We start from the raw sequence: 19,285 nt of genomic DNA, 5'->3' as shown, positions 1-19,285 counted from the left end.
GTCACCTTCTCGAAGCATTAAGATTAAGTCCTTATCATTGGATCAAACATTATTCAGGGTGATCCATTTTTTCTTTTGCGTTTTGTACACATTAATGGTCAATAAACAACATTTAACTAATATAAAATTAAAAGCGTTATCGATATCTGTATCGATATCTGCTGAATCAATTTTTAGAATGTTAGGATTAACAACATCTAATCCATTTTCATTGCCCTCCCTGGAATATGAAGGAGACAATTAATTCAAAACCAAACGAACAGTTTTGATGTTTTTAATTTCGTACTCCTCATAAATTATTTATTTCATGTTGACAAGGATTCTAACAATATGTATATTAAGAAATATGTATGATTGACCTTATTGAACCGTAATAATACCAGTAACTTAAACCATAATACCATGTTACAACCTTAAATAGTGACAAATTTAAACTAAGCTAACGTTCCAGTTAAACTTTAATTGAATTGTTAATCAAAACTATCGCTAATAATTATTCAGTTATTTAATCATTAATCAATTAAATACTAATAATTAATCTGTTTGCTATTATGGTCCAAAACGTTTCCAAGTTTTTATCAATGTTCGAAATATCTTGTATTATCTAAGTTTATTGAGATCCTATATTTAATCTTCATTCATATTAAATGTTAAAATTACTCACTCGTTTTTTAGTGTTTGATAATTTAAGGTTCATTAGTATTGAACAATATTCCCATTTCAGGAAATAAACGTGAAAAAACATGAAATAGAAATTCATTTTCGTTTGTTTTAAGCCTCGGAATTCTTTTTTATGGGTGCTCATTAAAATATATTTTTCTGCAGCCAATACGATTCCAGTTTTGAATGCAAAGAGCTTTGCGGCTAGAAATAATTGAATATAGTTCAAAGGGAGAATTCACAATGGCAAAAGACTTTTGTCCCATAAAGAAACGTTGTTTGTAAAAGCGATTGTCTCATAAATGCTAGTCGAAGTAAATTTTCCAATGCTTCGTTACGGATCAATATTTAAATATTCATTCTGCCTTATAAAGTCACAGAAGTTTATTCTCTGTTGGAGATTCTGTCTGATTAATACACGGAGAATGAATATGTATTTGAGTAAAGGTTTCACCGCTCTTTCATCAATATATAATGCCTCTAACATTATGTAAATATTAAAGTTGAACTTCATTAATAATTTTATTTGATGAGTGCAATATTTGCAAGGAAGTTGGGTGAATCTTAATATTTGCAAATGTTATAATATGCTTTATATAAGCTAGGAAGTTCCGCTCCCCAACCCCCGTGGTTGCTTCTCATTCATTATTGTTTATTTCTTTACAAATCGTTCCAAAATAGATAACAATACATAAAATTACAATAAAATATAATTATTGTAATTTTATGTTAACAGATTTTATGTATTGCTATTATTTCTATGTAAGGATACTTGGATTTGAGAAATAATAAATTGTATTTGAAAAAAAAAAGATTAAACTTAGGAATATAGAATATGCATCATAATTAGAAGTGATAAATGAGAAGTTATTCTACTTGTTAACAATATAAATGATAATCTCTCATGATATAACAGTTCACCTTAGAAACAGTTTTAACTTATCTTTAGTCTTCGTATTTTTAAAAATTTTGATATAAATATTAGGATTTATATTTGGCAACATCTGATCTATCTCTCTTTTTTTCATTCATTTATTTTATTGTTGTTGCATTTGATACAAGTCAAGCGCGAGTTTATAAAATGAAAATCGCGATAGGGATAGATTTTTCTGTAACAATGGAAAAATAATTATTATTTGTTGAAAAAAATTGTAAAAAGCACTGCAATGAACTCTGCACAAATTTCATAGCAATTTGTAATTTAGTAAAAAAAAAAACTCTCGTTAGTTTTAGAAATCAAAATGGTCTTATCAGCACGTCAAATCTCAATCCTGTAGTTGCATTTAAACAAGCTGTATAGATCAACATACATAATTTTTTCAATATCTAATATTATATAATAAACTTGTTTTATAATTAAATTTTTTTAATTAATTTTCTTATATAATTAATTTTTTTATAAAATTAATATTTTATCTAATTAACATGTAACTAATTTTTTTTAATTTTTTCCAATATTAATTTAACAATTGATATTTCTTGATCTAATGATCGAATCGTACGAAATAGTTGCAAAATAAAATGTAACACAAAGCAAAGAAAGAGGGGGGGGGGAAATCGCATAAAAACAACACTTAAAATTGCAATAATAACAGAACAAATAAGAATTTCGAAAAAATAGCTGTATATTTAATTGAAATAAAAATATGACCCTTTCAGCATGCCAAATTAAAACTCTGTAGTTGCTTGCCTCCGGCCTGTAGAGCAACACATGTGGTATTTTTTCGGTTTAATACATCTCGAACTAATTACGAAATGCTAACTTTTTTTATTGTCTAGAAATTCTTGCACTGTTATTCTACTCATCTAGGTAATTTCAAGCAAACTTAGTAACTTAGTTAACTTAACTTAGTAAAGTTAGTTAACTTAGTAAATTCAAGTCTTATAGGTTTTGCGTAGCAATTAGAAATGTAATGTTCAGTTGAACACTCAAAACAACGGCGGGGGCGGAGAAATATAGTTTCTGAAGACAATCGGATGCATATCTCATTTTAGTTTTTGATAATAACATGACAATAGACAAAATTGATTAAATAATGAAATTTTCAGAATAGACAAAATAATAAAAAGTTTGTTTTTTTATTGTAATTTGATTGTATGTACTAAATTAAACATGTAATAATTGTTGTTTATAAAAAAAGTGATTATTGTTACACAGAGTACAAGATAATGCATGACAATGCATGCAAAAGGCTATACTTAGAAAATTGATTAACCTATTAGGCTCTAATGTTTTGATTTTAATGCAAGAATTTAGTATAATCAAGCACATTTTCTGTCAAAGGAACCATTTTAAGTTTTGAATTTCCTTTGTGATGCAACCTTTTGAAATGCATCTTTTTTAGCAATGTGCAAAAAAGGTAAGACAATTGCTTTTAAACTAAATGGATATATTACAGTGATAGTTATCATTAACGTTTTTCTTTTCATTAAAATAACTTCAATCGTGGGATTACAGACCGAAAAAACGATTTTCATATCATTAATATATTATGCCGGACATCAGTGTTTTTTTTTCCTCTTCAAGATAAATTCTAAGAATAAAATAATTAAACTGTTAGTCTTTAATCTTTAATTGTTAGTCTAGAAATTGGACAAATTCTTTCTTCACAGTAAAATAATTTATTTTCGCAATAGTTTAAACCACTAAAAATGTAAAAGTTTTTATCACTTAATCGTCATATCATCCTTTTAAGAACCACTTAAAATTTTGAAAATATCGCGATAAAGCGGATTTCCTCATTCTGTAGGTACCAACGATGACCTTAAAGATACTTAAAGATATTCTTGTCTCTAATTTTTGTCTAAATTGTTCTTTCCCTCAAAGCAGCTGGATAACAAATTTTTCATTATTTGATGTAAGCAAAAGAAAAGTAGTATAATGTACTGCTTACTGAAAACATATAAATATTTATCATTTAATCCGCATAGCATGAAATTTTAAAAATGACTTTAAATTTTGGAATCACGGAGACAAAGTGGATCTCCTCATTTTGGATGAACCTACGATGACCACGATTCGTAAGGATATGTCCCAAATTTTAGCTTAAATTTTTCTTTCCCTCAAAGCAACTGGATGACAAATTTTTGTTTGTCTCATATAAATTAATGGGATGTAATTGCAATACAATGTATTTTTTCCGAAAATTTAGAAAAATTAATAATTATGTTAAATGTACAAATTAACACTGTAAAAAATTACGGTAAAAGTTACCGGTATTTTTTACAGTAAAATCCAATTTTACCGAAACATGTTACGGAACAAAAATCTGATATTCTGTAATTTTTTCTGTTATAATTATGGTAAAAATAACAGAATCATTCTAATTAAATAAATATTACTGTAAAAATTAAGGTAGATAATTTTTCAGTAAAAATTGACTTTTACGGTAAAAATGGATTTTGCGGATGATGCACCCAAAGTGCCGGTACTTTACCGGTACATCATATCGTAATTTGATCCGAAATATTTTACAGTGTACACATAAACACATATTTGTCGCTTCCAAGTATTTTGTAAGACCTTCTCTTATTCCGATGTTAGTTGAACATGAGCATAAATAGCTTCGTGAATAATTACCATTCCTACAAAGCACGCCTTCCACTCAACTACGGAATTTCCGTAGTATCAGAAATTATTGTACCTAGTAGTAGAAAAAGTAATATATTAATATTTTCATGAACGAGAATTATAAAGCTTTGCCAATCACTATATATGAATAATTTAAATAGATAAATCAAAGGTCAGATTAACAATTCGCAATATTCGTAAATTCTGACAGAAGTTTTATGAATTTCTATTTATTTTGAAAATTTTATGCCTCAGTGCGTTACTACTGGGAAAAAAATTCACGAAAAACTCAAATTTTGGAGAGTATGAAAATGTTTTAATATTTTCAGTAAAAAATTTTGAACTGAAGAGATTTTTTTTCCTGGCATTCAAGTGGTCCTTCAATTCACGCAAGTCTAATGAACACATTTTTTCTATTTGCTTAGTTTTTTCTATGTATCAAATGGATGAAACAATTTAAACTTCAACAAGTGTACCATTTCCACTAGTTTATTTTGCTTAAAAAAAACTGAACACGATTTGTATTTCATTTTTGTGTATTTAATATTGGAAGGAGACAGTTACAATTAACTACAATGTAAGCCTTTCAAAATATGATTACATTTAATTGTATTTTAAAATGACTTTTATTCAAGATTAGTTGCAACCGTTAGATTATTTTAATTGATAATCTTATTTGCTTGAAATTACAAATTTGACAACAAGTAAACACAGTTACCAATGATTGTGCTCATGATTACTTGCAATCGTAAATTTAGGTAATCTACTGTTATCTTTATTATTTGTAATTGTTTCTTGTTATAATTACATAAAGTAATCATAAATTTTGTTATCACAAGTTATGCTTACATGTAAACACGATTACCTGCAATTGTCAAAAATTTATTATCTGTAATCGATTATTATTGTAGTTGAATACTGGAATCTGTAAGCAACTCTGATTACAAGCAAATTATTCCTTACTGAGGTCTCAAAATTGGTCGAAAATTTGAAAAATTTGCTTTACAAAAATGGAAGTAGATAGAAATGTATTGTCCGATGTGTTTTAATTGATAATTTATTTAAACAAATTTCTAAATTAGTTACAAAAATCATTAAAATGTGGCGCATCAAAACAAAGGAACAAAACAATAAATTGTCCTCTTAAAATATCCAGTATTCCCAGCTACGACGTGTCTGAGAACAAAATTAACAAACACAAATCTTTTAGAGAAATGTTCTGACATGGATCTGAAGACATTGCTTTATAGTTCTTCTAATCAGTGATGCCATCTTTTAAAGCATTTCGTACCTAATTTTGAAATTTAATTAAAATAAACTTTGTTTCTTAAGCCTAATGAAGCAAACCGTACATTTCTACCTCCTTCCATCTTTCTTTAATGAATCTTTCAAATAGTCGGTAAGTTTTGGCGTATCTAGTAAAAAGGGGCCTTTAAATAGGAACTGGTACTTGTCCCCAAAACATTAAACAAGTTATTGGATTAAATGCAACCTTGATTACAATCTTAACATTATCGTTAAGGAATTAGGCATTTTAAATGACAAAAAATTATTCTGCAACGCCATCTATCGAACGTTGTAACTAATTTTGAAACTTGGTAAGAATAACTTCCAATTTCTGAAGCAGAATGCAACAAACCGTATATTTCTGTCTCCTTTCATTTTTTTGATTTTTTAAACCATCTGCTATTTTCAGGAATTCCGATGGAAACACAGTACATGTATTCTTAACAAACACATGCATTTTTACCTGAAAGAGACAGACACATATTTAAACACATACAAAAATGGTGCAGAATAATTTATTGCTCGATACTCAAGCACAGTGTGTGTACATCATTCTCCAAAATATAGATTATATGTATATATATATTTATTATATAACTTATTTCACCATCTTTGATTATACGACGGTACATCGCAATGAAGTTAGCATTTGTCTCACTGCAACAAAAATAACAATTATTCACAATTCAAGTTTCTTTTTCCCATATTAAGCTCTTACAGTCTGGGAAGGGAAAAGATCTATAGTAGTCTGTGCATTATTTACAGTCACACGTACGCTATGTGATTGTGATGCAGTTGATACACTCTTTTTTCTTTGAAAACTTAATTTCTCAAACAGCGGACAGCTACGCCGTTTACTACATATACCACTATCATTTATTTTTTGTAAATTTTATTCCATTTATTAAATCACACTGTAAAAAAGTGCTTCTTAAAATTAACCAAAAATGAATCAAAATAGCTCCGAAACAAATAATGGGCTAATTTGAAAACACCGTGCATTCAATATTTAAACAGCGTATAGTCATTTTTGAGCAAATTGCTTAATTTCAAAAGTGAATTGGGGGTAGAAATGAGCGAGATCGTTGTTTGTTGGCTGTCAGCAGTATTCAACCCAAGGATTTCCGGGCTCGTAGTGGATCGTGGCAGAGATAGGATGCTTTATATACTAGCTTTCGCAATGACACAGCTCGACATATATTCCAGTACAGTAAGAAATATTTTTGGATATCACCGTATTTTATTCTTAAAGTTTCATGGATAAGGTTTGTTACGTAACAAAAAGTATTATCGTTTGGTAGTGATCAGCATTACATAAGCTGCTAATATATTAATTTAAAATATGTTTTAGTTAATTTACACAATTGTGAGACACCGCAAACACGTCGACAGGCAGAAGAATGCGGTGCTCTTGTCCAGCATGACTGGGGGCCATGTAGTACCTGAGGATCCGCTTTGCTTGATGCTTGTGCTGGGTGTGGCTGCTTCATAAGATGAGGCATCTAACCGATGAGGTCCCCGTGGGCCTGGGTCACCGTATTCAAACTCTTATACAATTATATGAATAAAATTTTACATGAATAACTGCAGTAATAAATTTTAAAAGATTAATTTTGTCGCGTAATTACATTAATTCACCTTTGGGTTCAAGTTTCATTTTTCAAATTGATTGTATTGATAATCAAAAGGATCTGAGTTTTTTGTTATGACGTATTTATAACAATAGCACATATAAATTAATATTTCAGATGAACTCACTAAATCTCACATAAGTATAAAACTTATACTGAAATTCATTTCGAAATACTTTTATATTTTTACGCAACGGTCAAGGTGATTATGTTAACATCACTGTAATTTTCATTCGCATTTTTATTAAATCTTTTCTTATTATTATCAATAGCTTAAACCATTTATTAGAAATATTTTTTTAAACTTTGTGTATAAAATAAAACAAAAATGTATAAATAAACTTCATAGCTAAGATTAGTATAAATCAATACATTCCTATTATCCAAAGGAAGTTATAAATGCTCCTTGGTGTGCTGCCATCTACCGATAATAGAGCAAACCGCCGCCAGGAAGAAGGTGAATAAAGCTTAAGTCGCCCTGGACTAGGGAGTACAACTATGGTAATTAGAACATCCTGCAACGGAAAGTCTCTACTGCCAGAAAACAAACATTTGTCTAGCAACTTTCTCCCCCCATATAACTTATGAGACCATGCATTTGTCTAAAAATGAGTATATACTGTTTCAACTTTGAATACATTGAGTTTTTAAATTCGACTATTATTTATTTCAAAGTTATTTTACACATTTTTAGTCAATTTTGAGAAACCCTTTTTTACCGTGCATGAATTCATTTAAATATACAGAAAATGCAATAAAATATAAAATTTGTTGAATATAACCAATACAACTTCTAAATATATTCTAATTCTTTTTTATATCAAGACATTTAATTCAGGTTTATTGACTCTAAATACTTAACATTTCATAATTTTTTCATCATTAAATAAATAAAAAAAATGGCTGACTAGAAGTATTAATATGATATTATAATTTTTGAAATTACTTTTTAAATAAAGTTTTGCTTTCTTCAAAAATACATACATTTAAGAAGTTTTTCGTATTTTCACCAAAAATTAATACTGTATTTAGCTCTACTTAGAAAAAAAAACATTATGCTTATTCATTCAGGTCATAAAAGTAAATGGCGTATTCAGCCGATCAAGCTCATACGAAGAGGTAAAATGAATTTCTAATGACATTGATAGTGTGACAAAAATATTACTTATTTAATTAATATTAGAAGATTATGATTGTCTTCAGAACATATTTTATTAGCGTATTACTGATAAATATAAATTACGAAACACAATGTTTTGTAAAGTAATATAAATTTTATCATGAATAAATCCTAAAATATACATATTCACGTTTTAGTGCAATCAAATGTTATGTATTTATAGGTATGCATGCAATCAAAATAATTACCTCTAATCAGTATGATAATAAAAAATTTTGAGTTCTTAAAATATACTATACGAATGGTAAGGAGAGTGTGTTATAAAAAAATGACCCAAACGACTATGTATTTTCCTATATCCTAATACAGACGATACATTCGATCAGTTAAGTCTCTTATAAGAATTAATTTTTTTAAAAAATTTTATCCCATTTGCGACGGTAAAAACTTGCTCCTCACATTTTGAATTGAACTACTCTTAAATTATTGCTTTATGTTTATTTTGCAACATTATTATTATTATTATTATTAAAATATTTGACTAGCAAGAAAATGGTTGATTTAAAGTACAACGATAAACAAATTTTTAACACGCAATATAAATTCGCTTGTTTATAAAAAATAATGAAAAAAATTTCTCTTTAGTATGATACAAAAGCAAACGGTTTATTCAGTCGATCAAGCTAATATTCCGACAGGAAAAATGAATTTCTTTTCAAGAGTCAGAGACATGCCATTTGCGAAATGAAAAACTAGTTTGCCACAATCTTAAGAGTTCTTTTATGCTTTTTCGTCTGCTCTTCAAATAACAGATAAAGCAAACGATTTTTTTTCCTTCACAAAGATAGAATTTAGAATAAAGAAAGAATAGAAAATATATTTTAGCCGACCCGTCTTTTAATTAAATTACATTTGTATGCGGAGACACTTTTCTATACTTTTTCCTTTTGTATTTTGCTTACTACGGAGAAGTCAATAAATTTTAATTTGAAAAGCCCAAAAAGTTAACAAAGGCACGTATCGCTTTTAATTAGCACTCCAGGGAGTTCCTTCACCAAAATACATCTTTTATTTCGCGCCTGACAGATTATCGGGGGTGACATTTTCCTAAAATAAATTTCTAAGTTGCAGATTATTGATATCTTTTTTTTCCCTTCAATTTTCTCGTTATAAAATAATGAATTTCTTTTTAACAAGTTAATTATGGCGTCTTTTGCTTTGTGAATTAAGCAAACACTGTGTCAGTTTGTTCCTGAAATTATGGTTTATACTTACCGTTCCGCAATGACTTAAGGCCACCTGAATTTTCTTGAAAACTATTATAATACAGCTCAAATTTCCAATAATATCAGTTGTTAGGTCTTAGGTTTATTTTATTGGGAGTTTAAAACTATTTTTAAAACTTTCTTCATTTCTTTTATATTTTTCAACAAATACATAGTTGCTAAAAAGCTTTATCTAAAGTACGACAGATTTTTAAATTATGTTTATCTCATAAATTATTTACTTAATTGTACAAGTAAAGATTATAATGTACATGTTTATGTAAAAATCATTTTGATAATTTCGTATTAAATTAGAAACTTTTATGTAGGACACACGTGTGTTGAACAAACAAAATGTTGATCTTCATCTTTGTAGGCGAAATGTTTATGAAATTAAAGGCGTAAAAAATGATTTAAAAGAATCTTAATAACCCTATATAATTCAAGGGTTAGGTGTTAGGGCCTGGTGCGAAGCCATAATGGTGGGCAAATTCTGTGACATGAAGGCAATGGTGTGCCTCCGAAATCGTTAAAACTTTCTTAACTCGTTACCGTGCGTAAAGACCTGGAAAATTTAAATCGGTTTAAGAAGGGAAAATATTCCTGTTTTTTTTTTAAACCCTTTTTTTCTGTAACAACGATTTTGTGTTCAGTAAAACATTTTGGTAAGAAATTTTCGGTATTTCATGAGAAATATTTTTTACGCAGTATTTTTGGTCGTAACTTCTTTATCGAATTAAAAATTCATTTAAAATAAGCATCGAAAAATGTATCCTCTTGCAGCACTTGAAGGAAATGGTTACTTGATACAGAAGATTTATATAGTTTACAGTCTACTATTGTACTTAAATGTCTCTTTCATAGTTCCGTTTTTTTTTTCTGAATGATTTTATCAGGAACGATGATTACCTTTGTCACATGAAAGAATAAAATGCTTCCATGAATGTGATTAGCTTTAAAGTAAAGTTTTTTTTCTTCATTCCAATAAAAATTACTGAATAAAGATTTGAATGCATAAATTTTTCTTAGTGTTTAGAAATTATTTCACAATGTGCATTTATGTAGAAACATAAAATTTTTGAATCAGGTTCAAAACTTTTGTTTGAGATTTTAGCTCCATTATATGTATAAATTTTTTTATTTACTTTTGTTTATTTCTCTGTCATAGAATAAATTCTTCTATAAACGGATTTTACTTCTATAAATGAGGAAAACTACATTAATAACGCTTTTTGGAATTCATTCTTCAGTTTAAAAGGAGAAATGATGATTGTCTGTCATATAAATATGCAATCTATTAAGTATTAAAATAAATTTAAGAACGTAAAAAGATGGTGAGAGATTAGAGTATTTAAAATAACTCGTAATTTACTTCGCAAAATGTAATTTCGTCTCCATTAACACATGGCATCCCGAACGAATTAACATGTAAACACTTCATAAAATTAAGATAAAACTAATGACAAAATGATTGCAAAGAACTTCATACATTTAATCAAAAATAATAAAATAAAACGATAAATTCATCAATCTAACTAGAAGTTAAGCTTTTTGACGTAGCGTGGCGCTGAAACAGTTTGGGACAGAGTTGCCATTCATCCACGTATTGAAAAAATCTTTTTCTATGATCTAACAATTCGCAATCGCAACGCCTGAGTACACCCTCTAGCGGAGCCTGAAAATATCAGGCATTTATTTATTAAGTTCTCATTTAGTTCTATCATAATCATTGGCAGATTTGGACGCCATTTTCTTAGGAGCAAATAAGAAACAAAATTTCCCTATGGAAAAGGCAGAAGAACTTGAAAAAACTAACCAGGACATAGGTAAATCTTTTTGAAACAGAACATGCCAAACATTTGAAGAACAATTTCTCAATAATTTTTACCTTTCTATTATTAATAAGCTTGCAACAGATAACTTCTGATTTTGTGATCGCATACTGTTACAGATGTGTGTAATATGGTAAAATACATTTTTGTTCTTCAATTCATTACAAATTAAAGTGAAGTCAACATTGCTTAGTTTAATCCAATGAATAAATATGATTACAGAACGTGCAGGACTGTAATAGTTATAGAATAGTGTGTATTTTTGAATCTATATAATTCGGTAAACAGCAATAAAGAATCATCCGAATTACTTGAAATAATATCATTTATGCTGATTATTAATAAATTTTTACCGTTTTCTTGGTAAGTATTTTTTAATTTTGAATGATAAATTTCAACTAGAAATAAGCTATTCTGTTTTTAAGTTATATATTGAAATTCATGTCGAGATCCTGAAATTATAAAACTTTATTGTGTGGTATGTCATCTCAAAGTAATGAAGGGATGATCTATTTATATATTATTTGAGAATAAAGTTTTCAAATGAAGAACATATGATTTTGGATTTCTCCGGATTTATAAAGCAGGTAAGTGTTATAATTTTTATAATAAAAAATTTTACTTGAAAATAATTTTTTTTTTCTTATTTGATGATAATTTTCTAAAGAATGGTTTTTTACGTCCGATTATGAATATAAAAAAAAACATGAGCGTTTTTTATTTTAAGGTAAGGTATTTTTAGAATCGTTTTTCTTTGTTTCGTAAGCATTTTTTATTTTACGTTTTTTAGTTTTGGAATGATGATTTTCATTGAAACTCAAAATTTTTTGATAAAAATTGTTGTCAAAAAGCTTTTTTTTTCGCAAAATAAAATTATATAAAATTATGAGCTTATGCATATTTTTTGCTTATTTTAATGCTTATTATCAATTTTGTTATAATACGTCTAACAATCAACTATGGTATTTTTAAATATTTTTTCAGATTTACGTTTTTTTTATAAAATTTAATTCGGGTAGTTAAATTATTCTAACAGATGTATTTTTTGAATGAACAAATGAAACTATTTTCGAGAGTTACGGCGATAACGGGTTTTTTGTAAGCAAGAGATTTCTTCTAAATTCAAGTTCAAAATAAATACTTATTCTGAAGCGCATCTCAGCTAATTAATTTAATCATTTAATTAAATTAAAACCTTCAGTAGAATTGATTTCGGTGCCAAATACTAATTTTCTTTTGTATTTTTAATTAGAGATCAAAAAATTTTAATTTAAAATACAAAAAAGTTTAACAAATTTAAATGATCAGTAATATTCGCGACTGATTTCTCGCTTGACATCTGTATCAGAAGTTTCCAGGAATAAATTTTTAAGTTTTAGAATTCTAATATAGTTGTTTTTTTTTAATCGTTTCTCTTCATGCATTATTCCATATGATGAATCAAGTGTTATTTTGATTATTAATTTAGTATAATTTATCATATTCGAGAAAGTTTTAATAGCTTAAGGCATTTTTGGAGCAAAATGTTGAGACGTCATTTAAGAATTATTCTAAAAGTGTGACAATTTTTGTGTGACATCAGATTAGGTTTCATTTAGATTTATCATATTTTTTCTCTTACTTGTTCATTAAAATATTTACTTAAACTTTCGCCCGAGGAAGTAGATTTTGCAAATGCCATTTTTGTATTGCATTTGTAATTAACGCATGACCTGCTGGTATTACTTGAATAAACAAATATAAAAGGTAAAACTTTTAGGAGAAGTTTAAATTAATTTTTCGCTCTTAATTAAGTTAAATGTCAGAAACGCATAATTTTTTACTTTTATCAAAAAGATAATTTAACAAACATACATTACAGTTAAAAAAAATTAATTGTTTGCTTCAAGAAATTTGCTTTCTTAACAAACAGACATGTTTAAAATTGATTAAGAGATTAAAGTTTAAAAATAAAACTATTTTTCATTTAATTTCATTTACCTACTAAAAGTCCTGTTTATTTAAACCTATTAGAAGTCCTGTTTATTTCGAAGTTTTTGTTTTAGTAGTGGTTTTATGCAATAGTAATAGTTTAAGGAAATATTTTGCATCCATAACAAATGTATTGCACAAAAGAAAATTTTTCTATTATAATTAAATCTATTTAGCATGAAGATACATTTTTAACAGTAAAGCAATATGATGCATACAAGAAAATTTTGATAAGCATTGTAATAATAACTTTCCTTTTATAATAGTTTTACTAAAAGTCGAAGCAGTTACATAGAAGTGAGATTATGGTGTTGCTGAAAAATCGACAAGCGATTATATGGTTTCATAATTTCATTTTTAAGTGCGAAGTAATTTTTGATTTAAGTGCAAGGATTAAAATTTTGCATAAAATAGATCTTAATAGTTTTAATAATTACATAGAATAGTAATAAAGAAATGTTTTGCCTTCATAACAAATGTATTGCGCAAAAAGAATTCATTCCTTCATAATGAAATATATTTAGCAAGAAAGTAATTTTCTTACCGTAAAGCAATGTGATACATGTAAAAAATATAGATAAACAATGTAATCGTAACTTTCCTCTATAATTATTTGACTATAAGCCATAAAATTTCTATAGAGAGGGGATTATGGTGTTGCTAGAATAACGACAGTCGATTATTAAACAGATATACTTGGTTTCCTACTTTCATTTTTAAGTGTCAACAAAACCTGTGCTCTCAAAGGTTCAATATTTTTCAGGCCACCAAATATTTTACTAAATTTCTATTTATATATTAAATAGAGGAGCTAAGAAGAAGCCTTCAAAAATTTTATTGATGAAATATATTTTGCTATCAAATAACAATCGGATGTCTTATATCTGGCATAAAATAAATAAAATGAGCAAAAAATAGCAAGCTGTAAAATTAATTCATACTTAATTTACTGTAATTTTGTTGTTATAGAATGTTTTTTTTAAAATTCTGAATTAATTATAACTCAATAAAAAGTTTGAGATATCTAAGTTCATTTTCATTGAATTTTTCGACTTCTTAAAAAATTTTAAAACTGGAAAAGAATATTATGAACTCGAATATATATTAATATTTGTACAAAAATGTTATTAAATTGAGAAATGTCTTTAAATACTTTTTTCTAAATCAATGCACTCTTTAGCACTTAATAAGGAACTTCCACATACATATTATTATTTAAATATTAATAGTATGGTATAATGAGAATAGAATAATGTTTCATCTATGAAAGTTTCGGTGATAAAAAATTACTTCCTGCACAATCTAAGATAAATTTAAAATATCTATATTTTCTTCATTGTCTTAAAGCTTTTCAAATACAATATTTAAATTTATAATTAAATTGATTTGAGCAAGTTAAAATAAAAGCAACTACGCATAGTGTTAAAAAATGTCTTTTTCTACTCTCACAACTAGATTATCTATACGAGTCACATTCCAATCGATCTAAATATGCCCTAATTCCGGAGTAGAAAAAAGTTCTTACTTAATTTTTTTTTGAATTTTTGTTGATTTCGATTGCTTTCCAGCATACGATTATGAATGAGACAGAATGTCATGGAAAAGGGGTAATATTTTGTAACGTAAGTACGCTTTTGGCGAAATTTTCAATAACCGTGTTCCATATATGATAATGGATTTCGTTGATAAAGCATTCAACTTCATCCAACATTAATGTGGGCATGTTTCTCTGAATCTTAGACATCCAAAAGGAAATCTATTTGCGTTAAATCACATGATCTGGGTGGCCAATTCTAGTTATCACAACCTTAAACTACATGTCAGTAAAACAACACAAAAACTATAAAAATATTGTTCAGTAATAAAAGGCCGTTATTTCATTTTAGTTTCATTTTTAATAACCCTGAAGTATGACTTTTTTTTCGTTGGCAACATTTAATAGTACGATTGGTGAAAAGTTTAAATTTAGAGTTAAGCTTGGTACACTCTCTACATATAATATTCAATTTGAAAAAAATTATTAAAAATATTTTTTTTGTTTTAAAACGAACAACGTTGATTTTATGGGACACATATTATTGCAACTACATTTAAAGATAGAATCAGTAAATTAAAATGATAGTGGTATATGTAAAATCATAAATTTATCACATTATTTAATGGATAATGATAGTCAATATCAATATTGATAGTTCACTTTCATTATGTAATTCATATTACATAATTTTTGAGATGCAGTTATCCTACATCTACAAAAGAGTATCCCTGATTAGCAGTTAGGGCCAGGTTCCCACAAAATATGTACAAATACTAACATCAAGATCGTGTATTGGGTAGAAATGAGTCTTGCAAAAAGTTTACAAAAAATAAAATTGAATTTAAACTGGAAAATAAATATAAAGATACCAAATTAAAAAGGTATAAAACAAAATAGTTCTTTTTTTATAAAAACTCTAAAACTGCTTGTAGTCATATTCGTTTCTTTCGATTGGTTATTCCTAAAATGACAATGAGGTTTAGGATTACTTTTACGAAGGCTTTTTCTGTTACTGATACCTGTTGTTTTTAGAAAGTCGCCCTTCATTTATTCGATAATCGATTCATTTTCAAGAAAATCATCATTAAATAAATGGAAAATGTAATCCATTGAAGCATTTTGGTGATCTTAACTCAACAATTAGTTGTATACATAAAGTTGTTTTCAAGAATTCCTCTGTCGTCGAGCAATTGATACAATAGTACTCCTACTTCGATAGTCTTGTGGCTTTTTAGTAGTCACAACCATCGATTTTGGACACGATTTTCCCAATTCCACCACTGGATAGGAAGATCTCTTTGAAGATTTTTTAATATTTTTGGAATTGGTACTCTTTTTACTGGATTTCTTGGCTACTTCACTTGAGTCAGAGAAACCGAAAGAAGTTATACTACCAGTTAAAGACGTTGGGTCGGAAGATATAGTGCCAGTTGGCGACTGCAGCGCTTTCACATCTGTGTCTTCAGAAACCTTCTGCTGTGGTTTGTAAGGCGAGCAAGGAAGGCTTCTAGGAGTATCTTCAGTAATACGAAGAGTGCCAAATTTTGGCCCACATTTGGAGCTCTTTCTACCAGGTGGATGGACCTTTAGCGCCACGCATTCGCCAGCAGAAGACTTAACAAGTACTTCTTCAAGCTGGAATGCATCTTCGAAGTTAAAACCAGCACGGTCTATGACACTGTGCTTATATGGAAATTCCATTCCCAACATGCTGGAACGGCAACTTGATCCTAGACTTCCAAGGTCACAGTCTACAAAATCGTCGTCATAGAGATATAAAGACGTTTTCTTGGCTGGTAGGAGCGTCGCCTTGCTCCTATTGAATTTACTTTTGTAAATTAGGAACAAAGTAAAAAGACTAATTAAAATACCGAGCGTGGCAGCTATACGTATACCAGTCCATGGATCATAAGCTTCGAAGTATTCCTGTGTCAGCTGGTTTCTTGTATCTGGACTGAGGTCTCGCATCTTGACCACTTTAGGTCGTCTAGGAATGAAGTAGGGAATTCTGGTTGGTGATCGGCTTCGGTAGCCAGTTTCATTTGTCTGAAAATAGTCTTGCTCAACGTTTTCTTCACTTCTATCCATCGTTTCAGCTTCATGGAAAGCAATGATCTAATTGTTTTTTCAAGAAGTTTCCAGGCTGTCCGTAGGGGGGAACTGAGTCTGCATTGGTAAAAAAATGAAAAAAATTAGAATGTTATAATTGCAAGTTTGTTTTGTTTAAAAAAAATCTATTATTATATACTCACAGACTAATAAATAATTGTAAAATCATTTTATGTGTAATTATTTATATGACTTGTATATTTTAATAATTTATGTGTTAAATGTTAAATATTATAATTATAATAATTATAATTGTTATTAATTATTAATAAGACTAATAATGATATTAATTATAATAATTATAATTATATTACTTGTAAAATATTTTTAAATATTTCTAAAATTTGTAAAGTAATTCTTGAAATCAAAAAATATATCTATCCATTTTATTTCGAACTAAAACAGTTTTATTTGTAAGATAATTTTTTTGTAATTATACGTAAAATAATTTTATTTTTGTTATATATATATATTTTAACAAACTTATAATAATATTATAATTTTATTTGTATTATTTTACGAATATTTCTTCAAGTTTTTAAAAATATTTCTAAAATTTGTAAAATAATGTTTGACCACAAAAACACATTGATTCAATTTTTCACTTTGTGGTATGTTTCACTTATGTGTTTTTAATTCAATCTAAAGTTAAAAATTCGCCAATACGGTATGGAGTTAAAGTGCTCATCCAGAAATTCAAATAGTTCCATTTTATTTACTTATTTATTTATTTTTATTCAGTGGAAAAAATTACTGAGAATTTATAAAAGTTATTAAACGACAGATTGTGCAAACACTCGTAAATTGTTTATAAGACTTATTTTGGATAATGAAATAAATTTTGTATTTTCTATCATTTTTGACCAAAAAAAATAATAATAACTTTGCTAACTTAATTGAAAATAAATTTTGTTTAATGGTTTAAATGAAGAACTGTATAAAACCAATAGTTTCGAGGAAAAATATTTTAAAAGTGTGGTATTCATAAATTATTTTTTGTTAAATGAGGTAATCATGAAAATGTACAAATAACTGAACTAATTAAACAACCAGATAAATATAATATATTGTACATAGATAAATACTTTTACTTTTTAATAAATACATACTTTTTTAATAATTACTTTTTAATAATAAATACTTTTTAAATAGATAAATACTTTTGTACATAGATAAATATAATATATTGTGAAAATGAAGAAAACTATGACTTTCTTCCAAAAACGAGCTTCAAAAGCGCCAACTTTTGACTTTTTTCTGGCAATATTTCAAAATCTATCATTGTATTGAATAAGTAGAATAACGAGTTATTTCCGTATTTTGGCTCAATTTTTTAAAAAAATATTCTAAAACTCATGTATTTTGTTACTGCAGAGACTTTATAGTGAGTTGAATTCTTGATTAGTATTATTAAAAAAAATTTAAGATATATTACAGCTACGGTACTTAGGGTGGGTGCCAAGTGACCTACTTGGCAGAATAATTTTTAAGGTTGTGGAATATGGCCATTGTGGTGATGTCGTAATCGATATTTCGATTTAAAGAATGCTACCTTTGTCTTTGAATAATAATTTTAAAAGGTTTAATATGTGAGTTAACATGTCAAAAGTCAGAAGGAAATGTACACATTTTATCGTATGATAAATGATATTTAAATATTTACATCATATGAAAAATTTCTGACTAAACAATCTCATATATTTTTTTTTACAATTATATTACTTAAAATGAATGAAGTTTTTATTAAATTACTGTTGAATTAAGCTTTTAGCTAAAAGCGTCAGAACATCTACCAAAAGTTGGTTTTTTACTTTTGCATTTTCTGAACTATTTTGTTTACGTTGCTTTTAGTGTTTAATATACAATTTTAGAACCCTTGTCAAAAATGGAAAAGAAGTATAAACATTGTGGGTCGTAAACAAATAATTAAGCGCTGAAAAAAGCAAAAACTTTATCAAAATCCAAATAATCACTACTTAGGTAGGTGGGGCAGAAAATATCAAAACCTATTTGATTGCCGGGGGAATTTGAGAGAACCTTAAAGGTAATTAGGATGCTATTAACACCTCTCAAGTGTTCTCATAGAGCTACGGTTGCGCAAGGAATGGAACGTTCGCCTCCCTAGACCTGGTTCAAATTTTAGCCTTGGCTGGTTAATACGAACTCTGCGCCGAGTTCGCACCGACCACAATCATGAGGAAAACTATCCTTAGTGGTAGGCAAATCATGGGTTAGAATCTCCTTGCCGTTGGACTAACCGTGGGAGGTTTTTGTGGTTTTCCACTCCATGTAACACAAAGGC

General features: G+C 27.9%; 1 protein-coding gene across 2 annotated transcripts in view; it reads right to left on the bottom strand.

Moving 5' to 3' along the window:
- Positions 1–6,017: 6,017 nt before the first annotated feature.
- LOC107448419 (uncharacterized) overlaps positions 6,018–19,285 on the bottom strand; it is a 198,494-nt gene continuing 185,226 nt past the window's right edge. For both annotated transcript variants that reach the window (XM_071181383.1, XM_071181386.1), the window contains one exon: positions 6,018–17,040. In XM_071181383.1, the coding sequence (XP_071037484.1) occupies positions 16,039–16,962 (924 nt within the window). In that variant the 5' untranslated portion in view covers positions 16,963–17,040 and the 3' untranslated portion in view covers positions 6,018–16,038. The remainder of the gene's footprint in view (positions 17,041–19,285) is intronic.

The sequence above is a fragment of the Parasteatoda tepidariorum genome, chromosome 1 (assembly GCF_043381705.1).
Source record: "Parasteatoda tepidariorum isolate YZ-2023 chromosome 1, CAS_Ptep_4.0, whole genome shotgun sequence".
Classification (NCBI taxonomy): domain Eukaryota; kingdom Metazoa; phylum Arthropoda; class Arachnida; order Araneae; family Theridiidae; genus Parasteatoda; species Parasteatoda tepidariorum.
This window is presented reverse-complemented; position numbering and strand designations above follow the sequence as displayed.